This window comes from Leopardus geoffroyi, chromosome C1, assembly GCF_018350155.1.
Source record: "Leopardus geoffroyi isolate Oge1 chromosome C1, O.geoffroyi_Oge1_pat1.0, whole genome shotgun sequence".
NCBI classification, from domain to species: domain Eukaryota; kingdom Metazoa; phylum Chordata; class Mammalia; order Carnivora; family Felidae; genus Leopardus; species Leopardus geoffroyi.
The window spans coordinates 178,461,835-178,478,577 of NC_059328.1; the positions used below are offsets into that span (position 1 = coordinate 178,461,835).

The 16,743-nt window shown below is 41.0% G+C and overlaps 1 protein-coding gene across 7 annotated transcripts in view; it reads left to right on the forward strand.

Annotated features, from left to right (window-relative positions):
• MYO1B (myosin IB) overlaps window positions 1–16,743 on the forward strand; it is a 190,632-nt gene that overhangs the window by 109,721 nt on the left and 64,168 nt on the right. For all 7 annotated transcript variants that reach the window (XM_045480564.1, XM_045480562.1, XM_045480559.1 and 4 more), the window contains exons 6-7: window positions 683–729; window positions 6,392–6,455. In XM_045480564.1, coding sequence (XP_045336520.1) covers window positions 683–729; window positions 6,392–6,455 — 111 coding nt within the window. The remainder of the gene's footprint in view (window positions 1–682; window positions 730–6,391; window positions 6,456–16,743) is intronic.

A 16,743-nucleotide genomic window follows, 5' to 3' on the forward strand; every position in this document is an offset into this window, starting at 1 on the left:
TGTTTTTTCTTTTCTGGAAAGTTTTACTTAGGTCTGATGGATGTGGACTAATGAAACCATGTAGCATTTTTAGCCTATTGGAAATGATGTTAGTTTCCAAACCTCTTACTCTTTCTGTGTTTCACAGTTATATATGTAATCACATTGAAATAGGTTTGTTTTAAAATTAATGAAAATTCAAGTTTATTGTGATTTTTCCATCTGGGAACCTCATCAAGTTCCCCAGAACCTTTGATAACACCACGTAGATGTCTCTGAAATAACCTTATTCACCGATGAAAATAGTGGAAGAGAATACAAGCCATTTTTGCCAGCCACTCAATTGACTGCTCTCAAAGCAGTAAAGATATTGAATTATACAGGATTACGGTTATAGTAATATTTGAAAAAATTCCATGAATCAGAGGAATGACTCTCTTTTTTCTGTGAACTTATGATAAGAGATGGTAGATATAACAACTTCTTTTTTTTTAATCTTTTTTTTTTTTTTTTTTTTGACGCGGTAGCAACTTCTTAAGACTTCTGTTAAGTATGTTTCTATGGGAAGTTTGGACGGAAATGTCATTGCTACAAGTTGTATTTTCTAGGATTTATAACTGTCAAATATTCCATTCGCTTTAAACTGCTGCTTGAAATTATTTTTCTGTCAATTTTACCCACGCATCTGTTTCTTTCTTACTAGCTTTTGGAAATGCCAAGACTGTAAGGAATGACAACTCCTCTAGATTTGTAAGTATTTGTATAAGCATAAGTGTTAACACTAATATTTAGGTCATGTATGTTTAAACAACCAGTAGATGTTTAGTGTTTCTTCATATACACATTTGAAAAATGAGAACACCATTGCTATTGAGACACAGCTCTATAAGGCCTATTTTTGCCTTCTGGGGTTTTTCTTTTTAATTCTTTTTGGATGACAGCTATTTCTTTCATATTTTCTTGTCTTCTATCATACAACCCTGTGGGCAATTTAAATGAGGCTATTTATTTATTTTAAGGAGGCTCTGTGCCAATGTGGGGCTCGAACTCACGACCCCAAGATCAAGAGTCGCACAGTCTACTGACTGAGCCAGCCAGGCGCCCCTAAATGAGGCTATTTAGAATAACTCTTTACTTATCTGAATTTTGGTATTTAGAAATCACCATTAAGAATCAGATTAAATGAAGTAGAAGGAAGGATAAACTGGGTGTCAAGCTTGTATACAGCTTTTGTCCTTTATTCAGTGGGACTGGAGAGGATGGAAGGTGTACTAGAACTTTATAGAAGGAAGGTCATTAGGTTTGACGACCAAGGGCAGGGGATGGGGAGGGGGACTGGATGGTCAAAACTGCCGCTAATGGATGTTTTGGCTTTGGCTGAGGCGGGAAATGCTAATTCCAGGAATACAAGCCTTCCTGGCCTCACGCCCCAGCACTCTGCAGCACGTACTATGCACCGCGGCCCGCTGGGGTCTCTCCAGCTGTACACGTGCTGTCCTGTGTTATGGGGACACAGGCACTGCCTGGTGGCAGCGGGGAGATACATGTTCAGTGCGATGGTGACATTTTTAAATTGGCCCCTTTTTTCTATAGTTTAGCCAGCCGTATACATTTTATAATAAAAGGTCATCTACTTTATAAGCTCTCTTCTCATATACATGGGACCATTTGGGGTGGTTTTTGTGCCTCTCTGTCGGAGACTCTTCCTGCCCTTTCTCCCCCACTACTTTTAGCCTCCTTTTTGCTTTTTTCTGGTTACCCAGTGCTTAAGGCAAGACAGTGACCTCAGGCAGAGGTAGTTTTGATAGTTCGGAAAGTGGAAGGCTGTGGTTCCCAATTCTAGTGCCGTGAATTTTTTCCGTTGGATTAGCCCCCTTACGTTGCTAAAACTGATTGGAGCTGGGCCTTCTCCTGTTGTGGTAACATGGCTAATCTCTTTATATAAATAGAGTTAGAAGCAAAGTGTGGGCAGATAGAAGTAATTCCAATAAATCAAGCTCCCTTATGGAGGCTTTATTTTTGCTGTTTGCAAATTATACATATACATTTTTAAAAGATTTCTAAACATATTTAGTTTCAGACCATAAAAATGCAGAAAACTATATTGCTTAAAGTGTCATTACTACTTTGTGATGTTTGAAATCAAGCGAAAGGCTTGGCAGGTGATTTGGCTTAATAAGTAACTTCAGAAAAATCCCATTATAATATGGGTATTAGGATATGAGATTAATACTTGATTGTAGGCTAAATCATTTCATGCCCAGTTTTTAGTAATTTCTCTGCTTTGTAGCCTGTGACTTGACCAGTAATATACTGAACTCCGTGTTATGATTGGATAGTAGGACTCTGCTATATTTCACGTCCCTACTCTATATAACTGTGGCTTATGTATTATATGTTTGTGCTCCAAGGGAATTGCGTTTCCTTTGACCGTGTTTAATGGGTCAGCCTAGAATGAACTTCTTGCTCTCTTCCCTGAGCAGTGTGATAGAAGCCGAGGTCATGTACTTATGCATGCTTGTCGTAGCCGCCATAGTGGAGTGCTTCTCAGTGCGCCCCACCCAAGTGCCTCTAGTTGGATAGATTGAACTTCTACTGAGAAAGTGACCCAGCGTTTTTGAAAAGAGAATCACTCTTCCCAACCAAGGATTTCAGAGGAGGGAAGAGGGGTAATAGCTGAGTGTGTACTATCTGTAGAGAGCCAAGCTGGGCACTAAGAGGAGAAAATCCACAGGGTCAGGAAAATTCCATTACCAAACCTCTCATTCCGTAAGGATAGAAAAACCCATGCAACATATCCATTTGTTTGAAACCTCTGTTGTTTTTTTAAACACAGTTAAGCATAGGTCTCCCTGTATCTCCTCTTGGAGCCTTCAGACCTTTCCCTGTTGGCATCCAGAGTGACCTTTATAAACTTAAGCCTCATCACGTCCCTGCTGAAAGACCTCAGTGGCTTCCTCTTGGACCTGGAATGCAGTACAGGCTCCTCCTGGAGCTTCCCATGCCTGCCTACATCAGCCAGGGCTTGCTCCACCCTGCCCTCGGCCTCGGTGGCACAGGCCCTTGTGACTGTCAAGAGTGCTGAGCGCCTTCTTGCTTACATCTTTGCACTTGCTGGTCCTTCTGTATGATGTGCTTGTACCCAGATCATTACACAGCTGCCATCTTGTATCATTTAGATCTCACCTCAGGTGTCACTTCCATGATGCTTTTTATAGACTCTGACTTCATCCTGTTTTTGTTTTTTTCGGGCATTCATTAGTCTCTGGAATTATTTTTTTTTTAATTCTTTTTTTTTTTTTTTTTTAAACGCTTATTTATTATTGAGAGACAGAGAGAGACAGGGCATGAGCAGGGGAGGGGCAGAGAGAGAGGGAGACACAGAATCTGAAGCGGGCTCCAAGCTCTGAGCTGTCGGCACAGAGCCCGATGCGGGGCTCGAACTCACAAACCGTGAGATCATGACCTGAGCCAAAGTCAGATGCTTAACCGACTGAGCCACCCAGGCGCCCCGTCTCTGGAATTACTGTATTCACTTTCTCTGTTTCTCTCTGATCATGGACCTTAGAGAGTAGGGGCCATGGGAGCAAGTACTCCAGCCTTCGTATTCACGGTGGTGGCCCCACAGTGCCTGGCGCCATAGTAGACACTCAGAAATCATTGATGAATAAATACCTATTTTTAAGAAGCTTATAGACTTAGTCCGAAAGAATGAACATGTCTAAAAGTGTTGTGTTCATAACACAACACATAAAATAGTAAGTTTCCCATGAAAGGTACAGGTTGCATTTTATGGAAGTTCAGAATAGAGAAGCTGGAGGAGTCTGGGGCAGGGGACAGTTCTGAGTGGGCCCATAAGATTGAAATGTGCCAAAATTGAGTAGAAAGCAGGAAGAGCTGGTGGCACAGTATGGGGAAGCTGAGGGGAGAGACCAGAGAGGATCTGCACTTGTCCAAGTTAGTGGCTGGATGAGAGGGTCAGTGAAGGGAGCTGGGGGCCAAAGGCCTGGAAGGATGGGTCGGGGCCTCAATTGGAGGGCTTGGAGTTTCAGGTTCAGGTCTTGGACTTTATTTTCTAGGCAGTGGGAAGTAATTGGTTTTCTCTGAGTAGACTCATGACATGCTCATGGGAAGAATGCCATTCCAAGATCATCTGAATTCTCTGTGCTGCCCATTAGTTTATTCCTGGTCAGCTTCCTTTTCCATGCTCTGCAGTGTTTAGTCTACTGTCTTCAAACCTCCTATCCTTTACTCTGATGGTGTTATGCTTACTTCATGGAAATCATTATCATCATCGTCTTCCTCTTCCTCCTCATCCAAGTCCTCAGCTTTGGTGCCTCACCTGGCCCTGTATCTACATAGATACCCTCCTGTCACACTGGGAGATTCTCAACTCCTGTCTTGCACTACTCCCTCCACCTGTGCTCTAGATCTGGTCACTTCCTGTGTCTAGGAACCACCCTCCATCAAAATCACCCCCTCTCATATGGTCAGCCTCTGACTCTCCTATGAAGTTATGCTTTCTCCCTTCCTTTGTGTCTGCTGCCATCATGGAGGGCATAACTGATCACTAAGTTGCCTGGGCCACATTCCTGGACTTTTTAATCATTGCGCCTGTCTTGTGTTAACCTCGTATGTCCAACCGGGATCCGTCATTGTGACTCTCAACTCCATTTAATCTTCCCTTTATCGCTACTGCTGCTGAAAGCCACCAACATTTCTCCCATGACTACTGTAACTTCCTATCAGCTCTGTCTGGTTTTGTTCCTTTCAGTCCATTCCACATTATCTAGGGTGATCTTGCAAATAGGCAGGTCTGATCATGACTTCCCTGTTTAGGAATGTTTATTGACAGGACTTTGCTGTCAGGTGAATGTTCTGATGCCATGATACGCTCCAGCGTCCCTCACCATCATCATGGATGCCAATTCTTTTTTTGTTTTTAATGTTTATTTTTGAGAGAGAGAGATAGAGCACGAGTGAGATAGGGTCAGAGAGAAGGGGAGACATAGAATCCAAAGCAGACTCCAGGCTCAGAGCTGTCAGCACAGAGCCCGATGCAGGACTCAAACTCACTAGCTGTGAGATCATGACCTGAGCCGAAGTCAGATGCTTAACCAACTGAGCCACCCAGGTGTCCATGGATACTGATTCTTATGCCTGCTCCTTCCTGCTCTCTCGCCTCCTTGCTGCCTTACTTAACCCTGATACTTAGCATTTAAGCTAGGGTTGACTTCACCATTCGTCCCCCTTTCTTTGTGCCCCTGACCCACCGTAGGATCTATCTCCAGACACAGAAATCTCCTCGTTACCTACCTCAATTCCCCTCAGGCTGTAAGTTCCTTGAGGGTGGGAACTATGCTCACTTTTTTCCTTGTGTCTATGTTAGTATCTAGGAAATGCTTAATAGGCATTTGCTTAATGAATAAGAGAAGACTTAGGACAGGTGACCCTTGACCATGAAGAAAGAAAAGGGCGAGGGAGCATATATAAGCTAATAAAAAGTCACAGATTGCATTGTTGACTGAGTGCCATGTGATCATGTTTCTTCCCCCTTACTGTGATTTTGAAAACAGAAGGAGTTAAAGTGGTAATTCTTTGGGAGAATTATTTACAAGCCATCTATGTGACTATTACTAAAGTAGAACATGAAACAAAAGGACCACTTATTAGATCAACAATCCCTTTTCCAAACAAAAAACAGCTGTCAGGGTTACTCTGTTATACTTGTTACTCTTTAACTAGATAGTTATAGACCAGTTCTTTAAAAATCATAGTATGAAACTCCATGTGTGTTTCTGTGTGTTTAAAATACCATCTATAAAATGTAATAGGAACCTGGGATATATATATTGCTGTATAGTCTAGATCAAAAACCAAAGAGAGTAATAATGATCAGTCTTTGATTCTGGATTGGCCACACCATATAATCATGCATTTCATTTGAGTAGATATAAAAACAGTACTTTATGTGTTCCATTTTATCCACTATCCAGTATGCTTGGGAGTTTCTTAGCCATGGCTTAAAACCATTTTGCTTATAAAAGTGAAATAATTTATATTCCCGACCAGTGCATATACAAGGAGTACTGCCTTTCCCCAGTTTTTATTCTTGAATTGAATACACACACACACTTCAGAGATTTGAAACACGTATCTGAAATGGAAAAGTCACATGTTGCCTAAGAAGATCTATTCTTAAATTAGCAGCATGATATGTTAGCTTTGAGCTAATGGGGTATTTAGTATGAATTATTTATGGAGGCATATTGTTAGCCTCATGGTTACATAAATTGTCTGTTAATTACATTTAAACAAATGTATAAAGGGCTTAGTATGCTATTTTCTGAGAAGATGTGCTGACTGAATATTTTGAGGTCAACTTGAAACTCACAAAGTCTTTCTTTGGCAGGGCAAATATATGGACATTGAATTTGATTTTAAAGGCGATCCACTGGGAGGAGTGATAAGTAACTGTGAGTATTTTACTCGAATCCTTTCAAAGAAGTTCAGAATAGCAAAACATATATTAGAATATTTTAGATACTTGAGTCTTTAAGAGATAGATATAAGAATACAATTTCTTTTTCTTAGACAATGTGTTTCAGACTTTGTGTTATGTTAGACTGTGATTTCAGATTGTTTTAGCATGTCTAAATCTTTTTTAAAGATCACTTAAAGTCTTTGTCTTTGAAAATCTTTAAAAGTTTGCTAAAGAAATAAGAATTAGTCCAACCGTATTTTAGATTCTTTAGGTCTTTAAGTTAATTCATTAACAAAAAGGATCCTGCGATGGTTCATTTCTTTAACAAAATTATTTCATGATTAAAAGTAGAATATAAATATGCGGCACCTGGGTGGCTCAGTCAGGTAAGCATCTGATTCTTGATTTCAGCTCAGGTCATGATCTCACAGTTAGTGAGTTCAAGCCCCTTGTCAGGCTCTGTGCTGTGTGCCTGGAGCCTGCTTGGGATTCTCTCCCCCACCCCCACCCCCCGCCCCTCTCCCACTAGCATTCTCTCTCTTTCTCTGCTCTCAAAATAAATAAATAAACAGTTAAAAAAAGTAAAATAGAGTTTTTTTAATTTAATAACTTTTTAGTAACTTTTGGGGTAACATTTATTGAATAAAATGAGTGGACCTGTACTTCAGATTTTATTGTGGGAAATTTTGTTTGTCTTGGTGTAATTAGATAATTAAAATGTGATAAACCTGGTGGGAAGAACTACAGATTTATTAGCCTCCCTTAGTCATGATTAGTGATTATGGAAGTGAACTGTCCTTGTCAAAGGTGAAAAAATGAACAGCCCAGGTCCAGAGTTTTCTAAAGTGGGCGTGATTGTTGTAAATATGGCCCCTTCTCCAGTGACTTTGAACCTGCAGTACGTACAGCACTGCCCTCATATTTCTGCTCGTATTGATTTCGTAGTTGCTTCATTTGGAAAATAGGAAATGACAACTTAGGGTTTGTGCACTTCCTCCCGGAACCACAGCCTGGTTATCCTCTTGAATCCTCCTATGTTTTTGAGGCCGCACCACTGAACCTCCCATCACCGCTGGCCTCCTCACCACCTATTGGGATTGAAAAAAATCTAAGTTTGCACTAGAAAAAAAGGTAATAAATTGACTCAGGTGTCCAAAACAATGCCCTTTAGATTTGTTATAGCAGTGGCATTCTTCCTTCAAATGAAATTGTATGCCGAACCCCAAATAGGAAATAGAGGAAACAAGATCTGATCTGGTAGAGAAGATGAGTAACCAGAACCCCAGAACCCCTCTGGGGGCCCCTGAGATCTTTGCTGGTGAACTCGAACCAGAGGAATGCCATTTGAAAATTAACATTTTAAGTGATTTGAGGAAAGTGTGTAGCTGATTTTTTGTTTTTAAGTTTTTAAATCACATTTCAGAGAGAAACCTAGGGCTAGGGTTTCCTTATCTTTGTGTGTGTGTGTGTATGGTTTTTTTTTTTTTTTTTTTTTTGAATGTGGCAGAGGGATATGTTTTTTAAATGTTTATTTTTGAGAGACAGAGCACAAGCTGTGAAGGGGCAGAGAGAAGGAGGAGACACAGAATCCGAAGCAGGCTCCAGGCTCTGAGCTGTCAGCACAGAGCCCGATGTGGGGCACGAACTCACAAACCGTGAGATCATGACCTGAGCTGAAGTCGGACGCTTAACTGACTGAGCCACCCAGCCTCCTCTAGAGTTTCCTCTCTTTGAAACAGTGGGATTGAAGTGGAGGAATTCTATGGTTCTTTCCGTTCCCACTGTTCTGTAGTTTTTACATAGTTTGATTTTCTATTTTAGTTTCCACTTTGTGTGCCATACATTGGGATTAAGCCATATTTTTAAAAATACATACTTGTCAGAGAAACGTTTGAAGAGAATCTTTAATGTGAAATGAAAGTGGCTGCTTAGGTTAAATGGCTTTATGTCAAATATGGAAACAAAAAGTATTCATGCAAACCATATATGATGTAACCAGAAGCACTGATGACCACCCTTGTAAGCTTTCCGCACAACATCCGGTGGCTCACGATAGCTGTGAAGGCAAAAGGATTTGACCCGGTTTGAAGACCACCATTTCAAGGAATGCTTAATTTTTATTCTGAAAGATATTTATATATCTTTAGCACTTTATACAAGACAGATGAACTCTAGTCATTAATTTAACAATACCCTATTTTTAAAATGAGGGTAATAATCTAAACATTGTGGAATGACTGAATCAAAATTGCTTTTGAGGACTCTAGGAAAATATTTAAGGATTATTTTATTGTAAGTATTAGAAAGTAACTTAGGTTTTACATTTTGAAGAGTATGTTCCAAACAGAAATGTCTTCCTGCCCCTGATTCTTGCAGTATCCATGGAGAATAAATATTAAACACTCATTTCGTTTCCAGTTAAGATTAATATATCCTCATGAATGGATTTTTTATGGTGTTCGTTACCATTTGTTCCCACAATGAAATTAGATGGAAATTTGTCGTAGTGGGAACACCCTGTATTTTAGAGTACCCTTTGCTACAGAAAGGAAAGGACTACATGCGTGTTAAGAGCAGGAAATTTCACCCTATGTACACAGAGCACTGACTCATAGGTGGTCAGTGGGAGTTGCTGTCTCCGGGCTTCAGGGGTGTAAAGCAATGGGCAGACTCATTCTTGTTCTCTCTAAACTGCCAAAAGTTAGCTTCTTGTAGTCCAGAAAAGAGGAAAAGATTTGCCATTTTGTGGGAAGTCTGTTTTGCCTCACCTTCCAGCAGCCGTGTAGTAACGGTGTAGATCATCGTTGCTTGTACTTAATACATGGAAGAAGACACGTGATCAGCCAAGCTAGTCGGGCTCCCTGCGAGTGGAAGAGAAAGCCCCATAACTTACTCTCTCTTTCTAGAAGAGGGATGCTTGAAAACCTAAGTCTTGAACTCGCCTGACAACTGTATCTCTAAGGTTACTATCGTTAGGCAAGGGGCATTATGGAAATAGAAAATGGCACCCATGCTTCAGTAGGGAAGATAAAATGTGGAAGCACAGTTAGCACATCTTATTTTATGAGGTAGTATTTCTGCTACTTTGTTAATGCTTGTAGGTGTCATACGATTTATACATTTGTGTTTGAGGATTTTGGACCTAGTGTTATGAACTAGAAACTTTTGGCAACCTGTTGCTTTAATTAATAGTCTAGGTACTTTCTTATAGCTGTGGCACTTGATGGCAGTTTTCGCTGTGAAGAAAATGTGAGAAAAGTCCGGAGGGATTTTATCTCCTAAAAGAAGAATAGCACTGATAGATATGCTGTAAAAAAGCCTCATGTTTCAGGTGTGCATATATACTTGTCCTTATAGTTTAAGGACAGGAGGTATGGCTTTCCTGTTCACAAGAGTGTATGAAGAGCTCGTGTAATATCTGACACACAGCAGGTGCTCAGTAAATCCAGAACTGAAGATGGAATTGGTTAAATATAGGCAGGCCCTACCTTTCCCTGCTTCATTATTTGGGGCTTATCTATGAGGCTACTTGAGCAACTCTTACCATGTGGGTTCTCATGTCTAAACAACGAGACAGTAAGTTACTTATTTCTCTGTGTCTCCCAGTTTTTCATCTTTGAAATGAGGTAGTAAGAGTACCGATCTCATAGTGTTGTGAAAAGGTGTAAATTTTTTAACATCTGAACTCTTTTAACAATGCCTGGCACCTAGTAAACATTCAGTAAATGTTTACTTTTTCTCGTTATTACATACTTACTTTCTTGTTGTCTCTAGCCCCTAGCCAAATATATGCCCTATACGGACAGAGACTTAGTTTGTGTGGTTCATTGCTGAATGACACCAACCAAAATAGCGTCTGACACCTAGCATATGTTTCTTGAATTAATTAATAAACACAAGTACACAGGAAATAACAAGTGATATCGCTGTGACATAGACAGATTTATCAAGAAATAAAGCTCCTGCTTTATTGGGTAATTTTATCTGGAATATTTAAGACAATTTTATATTGAGATAGAATTGACGTACAGCATTATGTGAGTTTCAGTGTACAACATAGTGATTTCAAATAAGTATTGCTAAATGATCACCACAATAAGTCTAGTTAGCATCTGGCCACCGTACATCGTTACAGATACTTTTCTTTCCTGGTGATGAGAACTCTTAAGGTCTGCTCTCCTAGCAACTTGCAAATATGCGGTACAGGATAATTAACTATAATTGATATGCTGTGCAGTACATCCCTATGGCTGACTTATTTTATATATCTGAATATTCTATGCTATTCATTTTTAAAGGCTTTTTCTAAATCCCAGAAAGGCAACAAAATTATTGGTATTCAAACTTCATCTGTCACTGCCTTCTCTTTTTGGCTTGAAAGAAATACTATCCTGTGAATTATGAAGGAAGGCAAATATTGAGATTAGTTTGTTGCCCACTTATCAATCCACCCCAAACTTAGTAGGGTGTAAAACAATGGCCCTGTCATAGGCTGTTGGACTCTGGGGATCGAGAATTCAGGTAGGGCACACTAGGGTTGGCCTGTCTCCCTAATATGTGGGACTTCAGCTGGGAAGACAACTGGTTGGGTGTGACTTGCGTGAGTGGATGTTGGAGTCTTCTAGAAGTTTGATCGTATGTCACATGTCAGGCTCCTGGGCTAGGATGATTCAAAGCATGTGCTGAACTGGGACTGTTGACTGGAGCCACCTACATGTGGCCTTGTGTGGGCTCTCACAGGTGGCTAGGTTCTGAGAGAGAGTGTCCCAAGAGGAAACATCCTGCAGTAGTCTGAGAGACCATACAGTGTTACTTCCACTGTACTTTATTAGGTCAAAGTAGGCACAAGCTTGCCCAGAGTCAGAGGTGAGGCACGTAGTTCCTGCTTCTCAATTGGAAGAATGTCAAATAATTTGTCACCATTTTGTTTTAATAAGCTCCAATCTGATAGATTTTTTTCAGGAATGGTTACAATAATTTCTCACCTTGTGTCTACACCCTTGAGCAGTCCCCTCTCTCGGTGACTCAGGGTTTGGCCATGAGTATTGTTTTGGTCAATGGAACAATAGTAGACGTGGCACAGCCAGAGACTTGAAAGTTGGTTGCATACTGGAGTGTGTCCTCCCATGCTCCTCTTGGGAACCCTCTCATTACCACCATGTGGGCGAACCTGGGCTAGTTTGCTGGATGGTGAGAGACCACGTGGAATGTACCACCAGACATATGAGTGAGGGCACCTTAGATCAGCCAGCTGCCCGCAGACCACCAGCCTATGAACAAGCCCAGGAGGGATCAGCCAAGCTGGCTCAGACCAGAACTGCGAAGGTGATGCTCAGACTCATGAACTGATAAATGGTATTATTAGTTCAAGCTGCTAAGTTTGGGGAAAATTTGTTATGCAGCAAAAACTAACCGATGTAGTGGTCTAATAGACAATCTACTTTCCCCCACCCAGTTTGGAATCCTGAGAAATAGGCACAGGACTCACTTTGGAGAGGATGCAGCTTTCTTACTGTTAGAGGCAAGGTTGAAGAAAGTGGCTTGTGGTTTCTCACCCAAGCAGGTGTGCTAGTAGTCCTGTGGCACCCTGGCAAGACTTAGGCATCACAGCGTTAAGCAACCCCTGGCCTCTCCTTGTGTGCGTTGCCCCATTTATCTTCAAGCGCTGGTAAGTAGAGCTGACTTACTTACCAGAGTAAGCTGAATGGGAACACAGTGTGGGGAACCAGAAGGCTGAAGTGTGTGTGCATGCTCACATCCCTCTCCACACCTCACTGCTCAGAGAAGTCCCTCCTCCTGCCTGGGTGAAGAGTGAGGAAGAGGCTGAGAGAGGCTAGGGAGTTAGTCTAAGGAGATCCTTCCACAAGGCATCCTTAGAGCAGGAAGGAACAAGGACCCCACTCACAGGGGAGAGGGGGGACGGAGCCAGTCTCTGAACTCCTGTTCTTTATATTTTTTTGAATTTATGATACAATTGGCTTACACTTTTATGTGCTGTCTACGTGTTTATATATATCCACATCCATGCCATTTGTAGGAAATGGAATATAGTTTTACTCTTTTAGATGGTTTGGGATTTATAACTTTTCTTTTTCCTTTTGGATCATACCTTTGCTATTATTGATGACAAGGTGCTGACTAGGAGCAAAGCTGCCTGTTGGAATACTTCCTAAAGGAAACTCTGCTCTGCTTTGTTTTCTGAGAATATGTAAATATTGAGGCAGAGGTGGAGATTACCTGTACACGAGTCTGTTCTCAACAGCGAGTGAATATTCATCAATAAACAGTGTCTTTTTAACCTGTCTTCTTTAGGATCGAAATTCGCCAGAAACTAAGACACACATTGTCTGGTTTATAATACAAGGCTGGGCATTTTTTAGTGCTTCAATATTCAGAGCTTCCAAAGAAGACAGAAATAATCCATCATTGGTTGTGAAGTATCCGTAGCAATAAGACAAATTTCCAAGAGCAATTCTTTTACCCTGTAATGGATGGCTTTGTATAAAAATCCATGCTTTTCTTTTTCTTGGTTTTACTGTGGCGGTTTTTCTTTTACAAAAATATTTTTACTGGAGCATTTCGGTGGCTCAGTCGGTTGAGCGCCCGACTCTTGATTTCAGCTCAGGTCATTCTCTCACGGTTCATGAGATTGAGCCCTGCGTTGGGCTCTGTGCTGACAGTGTAGAGCCTACCTGGGATTCTCTCTCTTTCTCTCTTTCTCTGCCCCTCCCCTATTCTCTCTCAAAATAAATAAATGAAACCTTAAAAAAATTAAAAAAAATATGTTTACTCTAAAGAAAGACTGTATGTTTACCATGAAACAAGATTATATACAAATATAGAAGAAGCCAGGTGTTTGTTCAAATATATCTAAATTAATTAGGATAGTATATCTAATAATAAGATATCATGGGCTGTATCTCATTAATTTTATTTCAGAGTTGGGTATGGGGTTTTAGATTCAGGTATATACCTATGCGAGTAAATTTTTAATCAATAACCGTTAAACTTATATTAGAAAAAATCAGTTGTGAAAATACACATGTGCTATATGTATGTAAACAGATGCTATAATAAAAAACAGTAGTTGATTAGATAGATAATAAGCCAAGTTTGCCTGGTGTTTTAAAGCCCAGTTTGCACATGCAGACACAGAAACCCTTTCATAGCTTCTCATACACTGAGTCCAGCTACCTATAGTGTTGACTTAATAATTCCAGGACACTGATTTTTGAGAAAACTTTAAGGTGATTTCTGAAACATTACAATGCCGCAGTGGAGGTGAGGGTCAGGGTAAAATTGTAATGTTGTGGCGTACCACGTGGTTCATGTGTGTCAAGACCTGTGGCCTGCGGGTGGATGGAGATTCCTGTGATCCCCAGACTGAGAGAGAGCCCCATGGCGAGCGTTCTCATTTGCTCTCCCTGTAACACGCATGCACGGTGCAATTTGTAAGAAGACCTTTGTCCCGTCTTTTTGACTTTAAAATTTGTTACTAGTGAAACTTCCTGATTGTCATCCTTGAAGGCTTTGTTGTCTATTTCCAGGAAAAGTACAAGGTTGACTTTAGAATGTACACCCTAATCCATGAGCACACTTAAGCTCATAGAGTTTTCTGCTGAAACTACCATCAGTCATGCTCCGTAACTCACTGGTTACTTAGAGCGCAGGCCCATCGGTATTGGTAAATGCATCAGTGAAGGGGCATAAATGGATTCGAAAAACCTGAATGCCACTCAGACACTAGATCCATAATATTTATCTCTGAGCAATTGGAGAGGAGCACAGGATCTCTGGGGGTGGGTCAGTGTTGTGCATCATGGGCTTTTTCATTGTCATTCTAGCCTTCCTAGCAAAAAAGCTGATGATTCCTTAAGTCTTGGACTTGGACCATTTCTTTTTTTTCAGGAAGGTAGACTATACATAAAATACATTTAATCTTGCCATCTCATCCTTCATCTGTTATGTTCTAAAGTAATGTGATGTTCTTTTTTCTTCCAAACCACTACTTATCCTGCTATTCCTTTGCCAATTAAAAGACTTCCTTCTCCAGCAGGTGCAAAAAACACGGACATTTTACTTCTTTCATGTCTTGTACTGAGGGGAGGCTGGCCTGTGCTGTGCACAGGCACATGTCCCTGCCGTAGACTAGCTGGTAATTAGTCAGGACTCGGAAAGCCCCTGAATGACAGGCTCATTCTGGTAATAGTCAGGTGGCAATACCATGCTGGGGTAGGTGGGGAAGTTTTGCTTCCAGAGCCTGTGTCCCTGTCTGTTGGTTTTCTCCTTTAGAATGGCTTGATAGATTTATTTCTTCCCTTAAAGTGTAAGTTTGTATCAGATTTAATGGGAACTTAAGTTTGTATTTGGAGAAAGAAATGCATCTGCATTGGAATACATGGAGACTCCTACTGTCTTCTTCACTAGATATCTCCACTAGATATTGGCATATCCTGTACTGTTCTTTACTAAATCTTCTGAGCAGAGGCTCAATCAGTGGTGGCAGGAGCATGCGAGGCCAAAAGGAAGGCTGAGCCGGTGTTTGCTTTGACTTAATTCAGGGGAACATTCAGTAAATTAATTTGGTCGGGTAGCAAGTCTTTATAGTGAATTTAATTTATGTTCTGTGCTTTGAGTAATTATTTGATATGGCTTCATACTCTTAGATTATGTTGGTGCATGCGCCTTTAAAAAGGTAGAATAGGGGGGCGCCTGGGTGGCTCAGTCAGTTAAGCGTCCGACTTCGGCTCAGGTGATGATCTCGCGGTCCGTGAGTTCGAGCCCCGCACCAGGCTCTGTGCTGACAGCTCAGAGCCTGGAGCCTGTTTCGGATTCTGTGTCTCCCTCTCTCTCTGACCCTCCCCCATTCATGCTCTGTCTCTCTCTGTCTCAAAAATAAATAAACATTAAAAAAAAATTTTTTTTTTAAGTAGAATAGGGAATGGTTTTACGCATCAGCAAATTATTTGGGGCAAACCTTTTCCCTGATTACTTTTCTACCGAGAAGCTTGTAACTTAGGAGAAAAGTCATAAAGAAATAGGAAGCTCTGGAGTAATAGACTAAGCATTTTAGGTGATAAAACCTTCAACTGCTTTGTAATAAAAGGTTTTTTATTTTGTGACTGAGTTGCTTAGGTGAAGTCATGTATTTTATGTAAAGTATGGCCTTTCCTAGTGTTTATGGATTTTGCATTCTTTTTGCTGGAAAATTACAAACAGCAGAAATGTGATATCTTAGTCACCTGAAGCTTTCAATTCTGGCTGTGTCACTTAGTAACAGTGTGATGTGAGCCTCATTTTCTTCTGTATAAAATAAGGATTATAAAGCCAACTCAGGGGAGGTGTTTGGGGTTGAATAGGATTACGAATGAGAAGCACGAATGCAGAGCAGGTCAGTGAAAGTTCTCTTCCTATTCCCCTTTGTACCTTTCCTTTTAAACACACATTGTAGTATGTTTTGTATTTGAAAATGATAGTAATCACTGATCGTATCAGCACGTGTGGTTCAAGAAGTACATCGACCAACATTCCTTTCCACGCTGTGCACATTGTTCTTGAACTTGGTGGCTGTTCTCTGCTAAATCTTCTAGCCGTCGCCGTTTTATACTCTTCATTTCCTGTCAGCATTTGTGCAAAGAGCGCCAAGCATTAGGCTGGCAATGCATTGCCGTTGTACAGTGTGGCCCTGTCTTGCTTTGAGGGTGTTATTTCATGTCTTGAAGTACCACAATTTGCTTGTTGGACTGTGACCAGATAAGTGACATCAAACAGCTGTCATCCTTAGTAAGGTGCGCCTATGAAATGAGAGGGAAGCAGGCTGCCAGTACTCTGAAGGTATATGGCAGTATTCTTAACGCTATGGGAAGAGCCTGGGGGTTGTGGGCTTTGACCCACATGGTCATTCTGCCTTCCCCACCCCCACCTCCTGCTCTTTCTTAAGGGCCTCGCCATCCCACCTTGGAAAGAGTTGCTGCTGTTGGCTTGGGTGCTGGGAGAAATCGGGAGCAGGTGTGGCTCTCGAACGTCTTCATATTAGCAGTCGGTGCTGGGTGCATTCCCAGTCCTGGCGCGTAGTGGGTGAGCAGTAAGTGAGCTGATTTGAAGGAAATGTGTGTGAACAGATGAAGTGAACCATAGCATTTGTTTATATTTTTCATGTAGTTGAGTTACTTTCTTCGAGGCTCGAGGAGTTTCCTATGAGGATTAGCTTCTCCATGAAGAATCTGCTCATGCTCTGTAGATTCTTTCTTCTGAAACTGTGCCTGTATTCTTAGAACCCC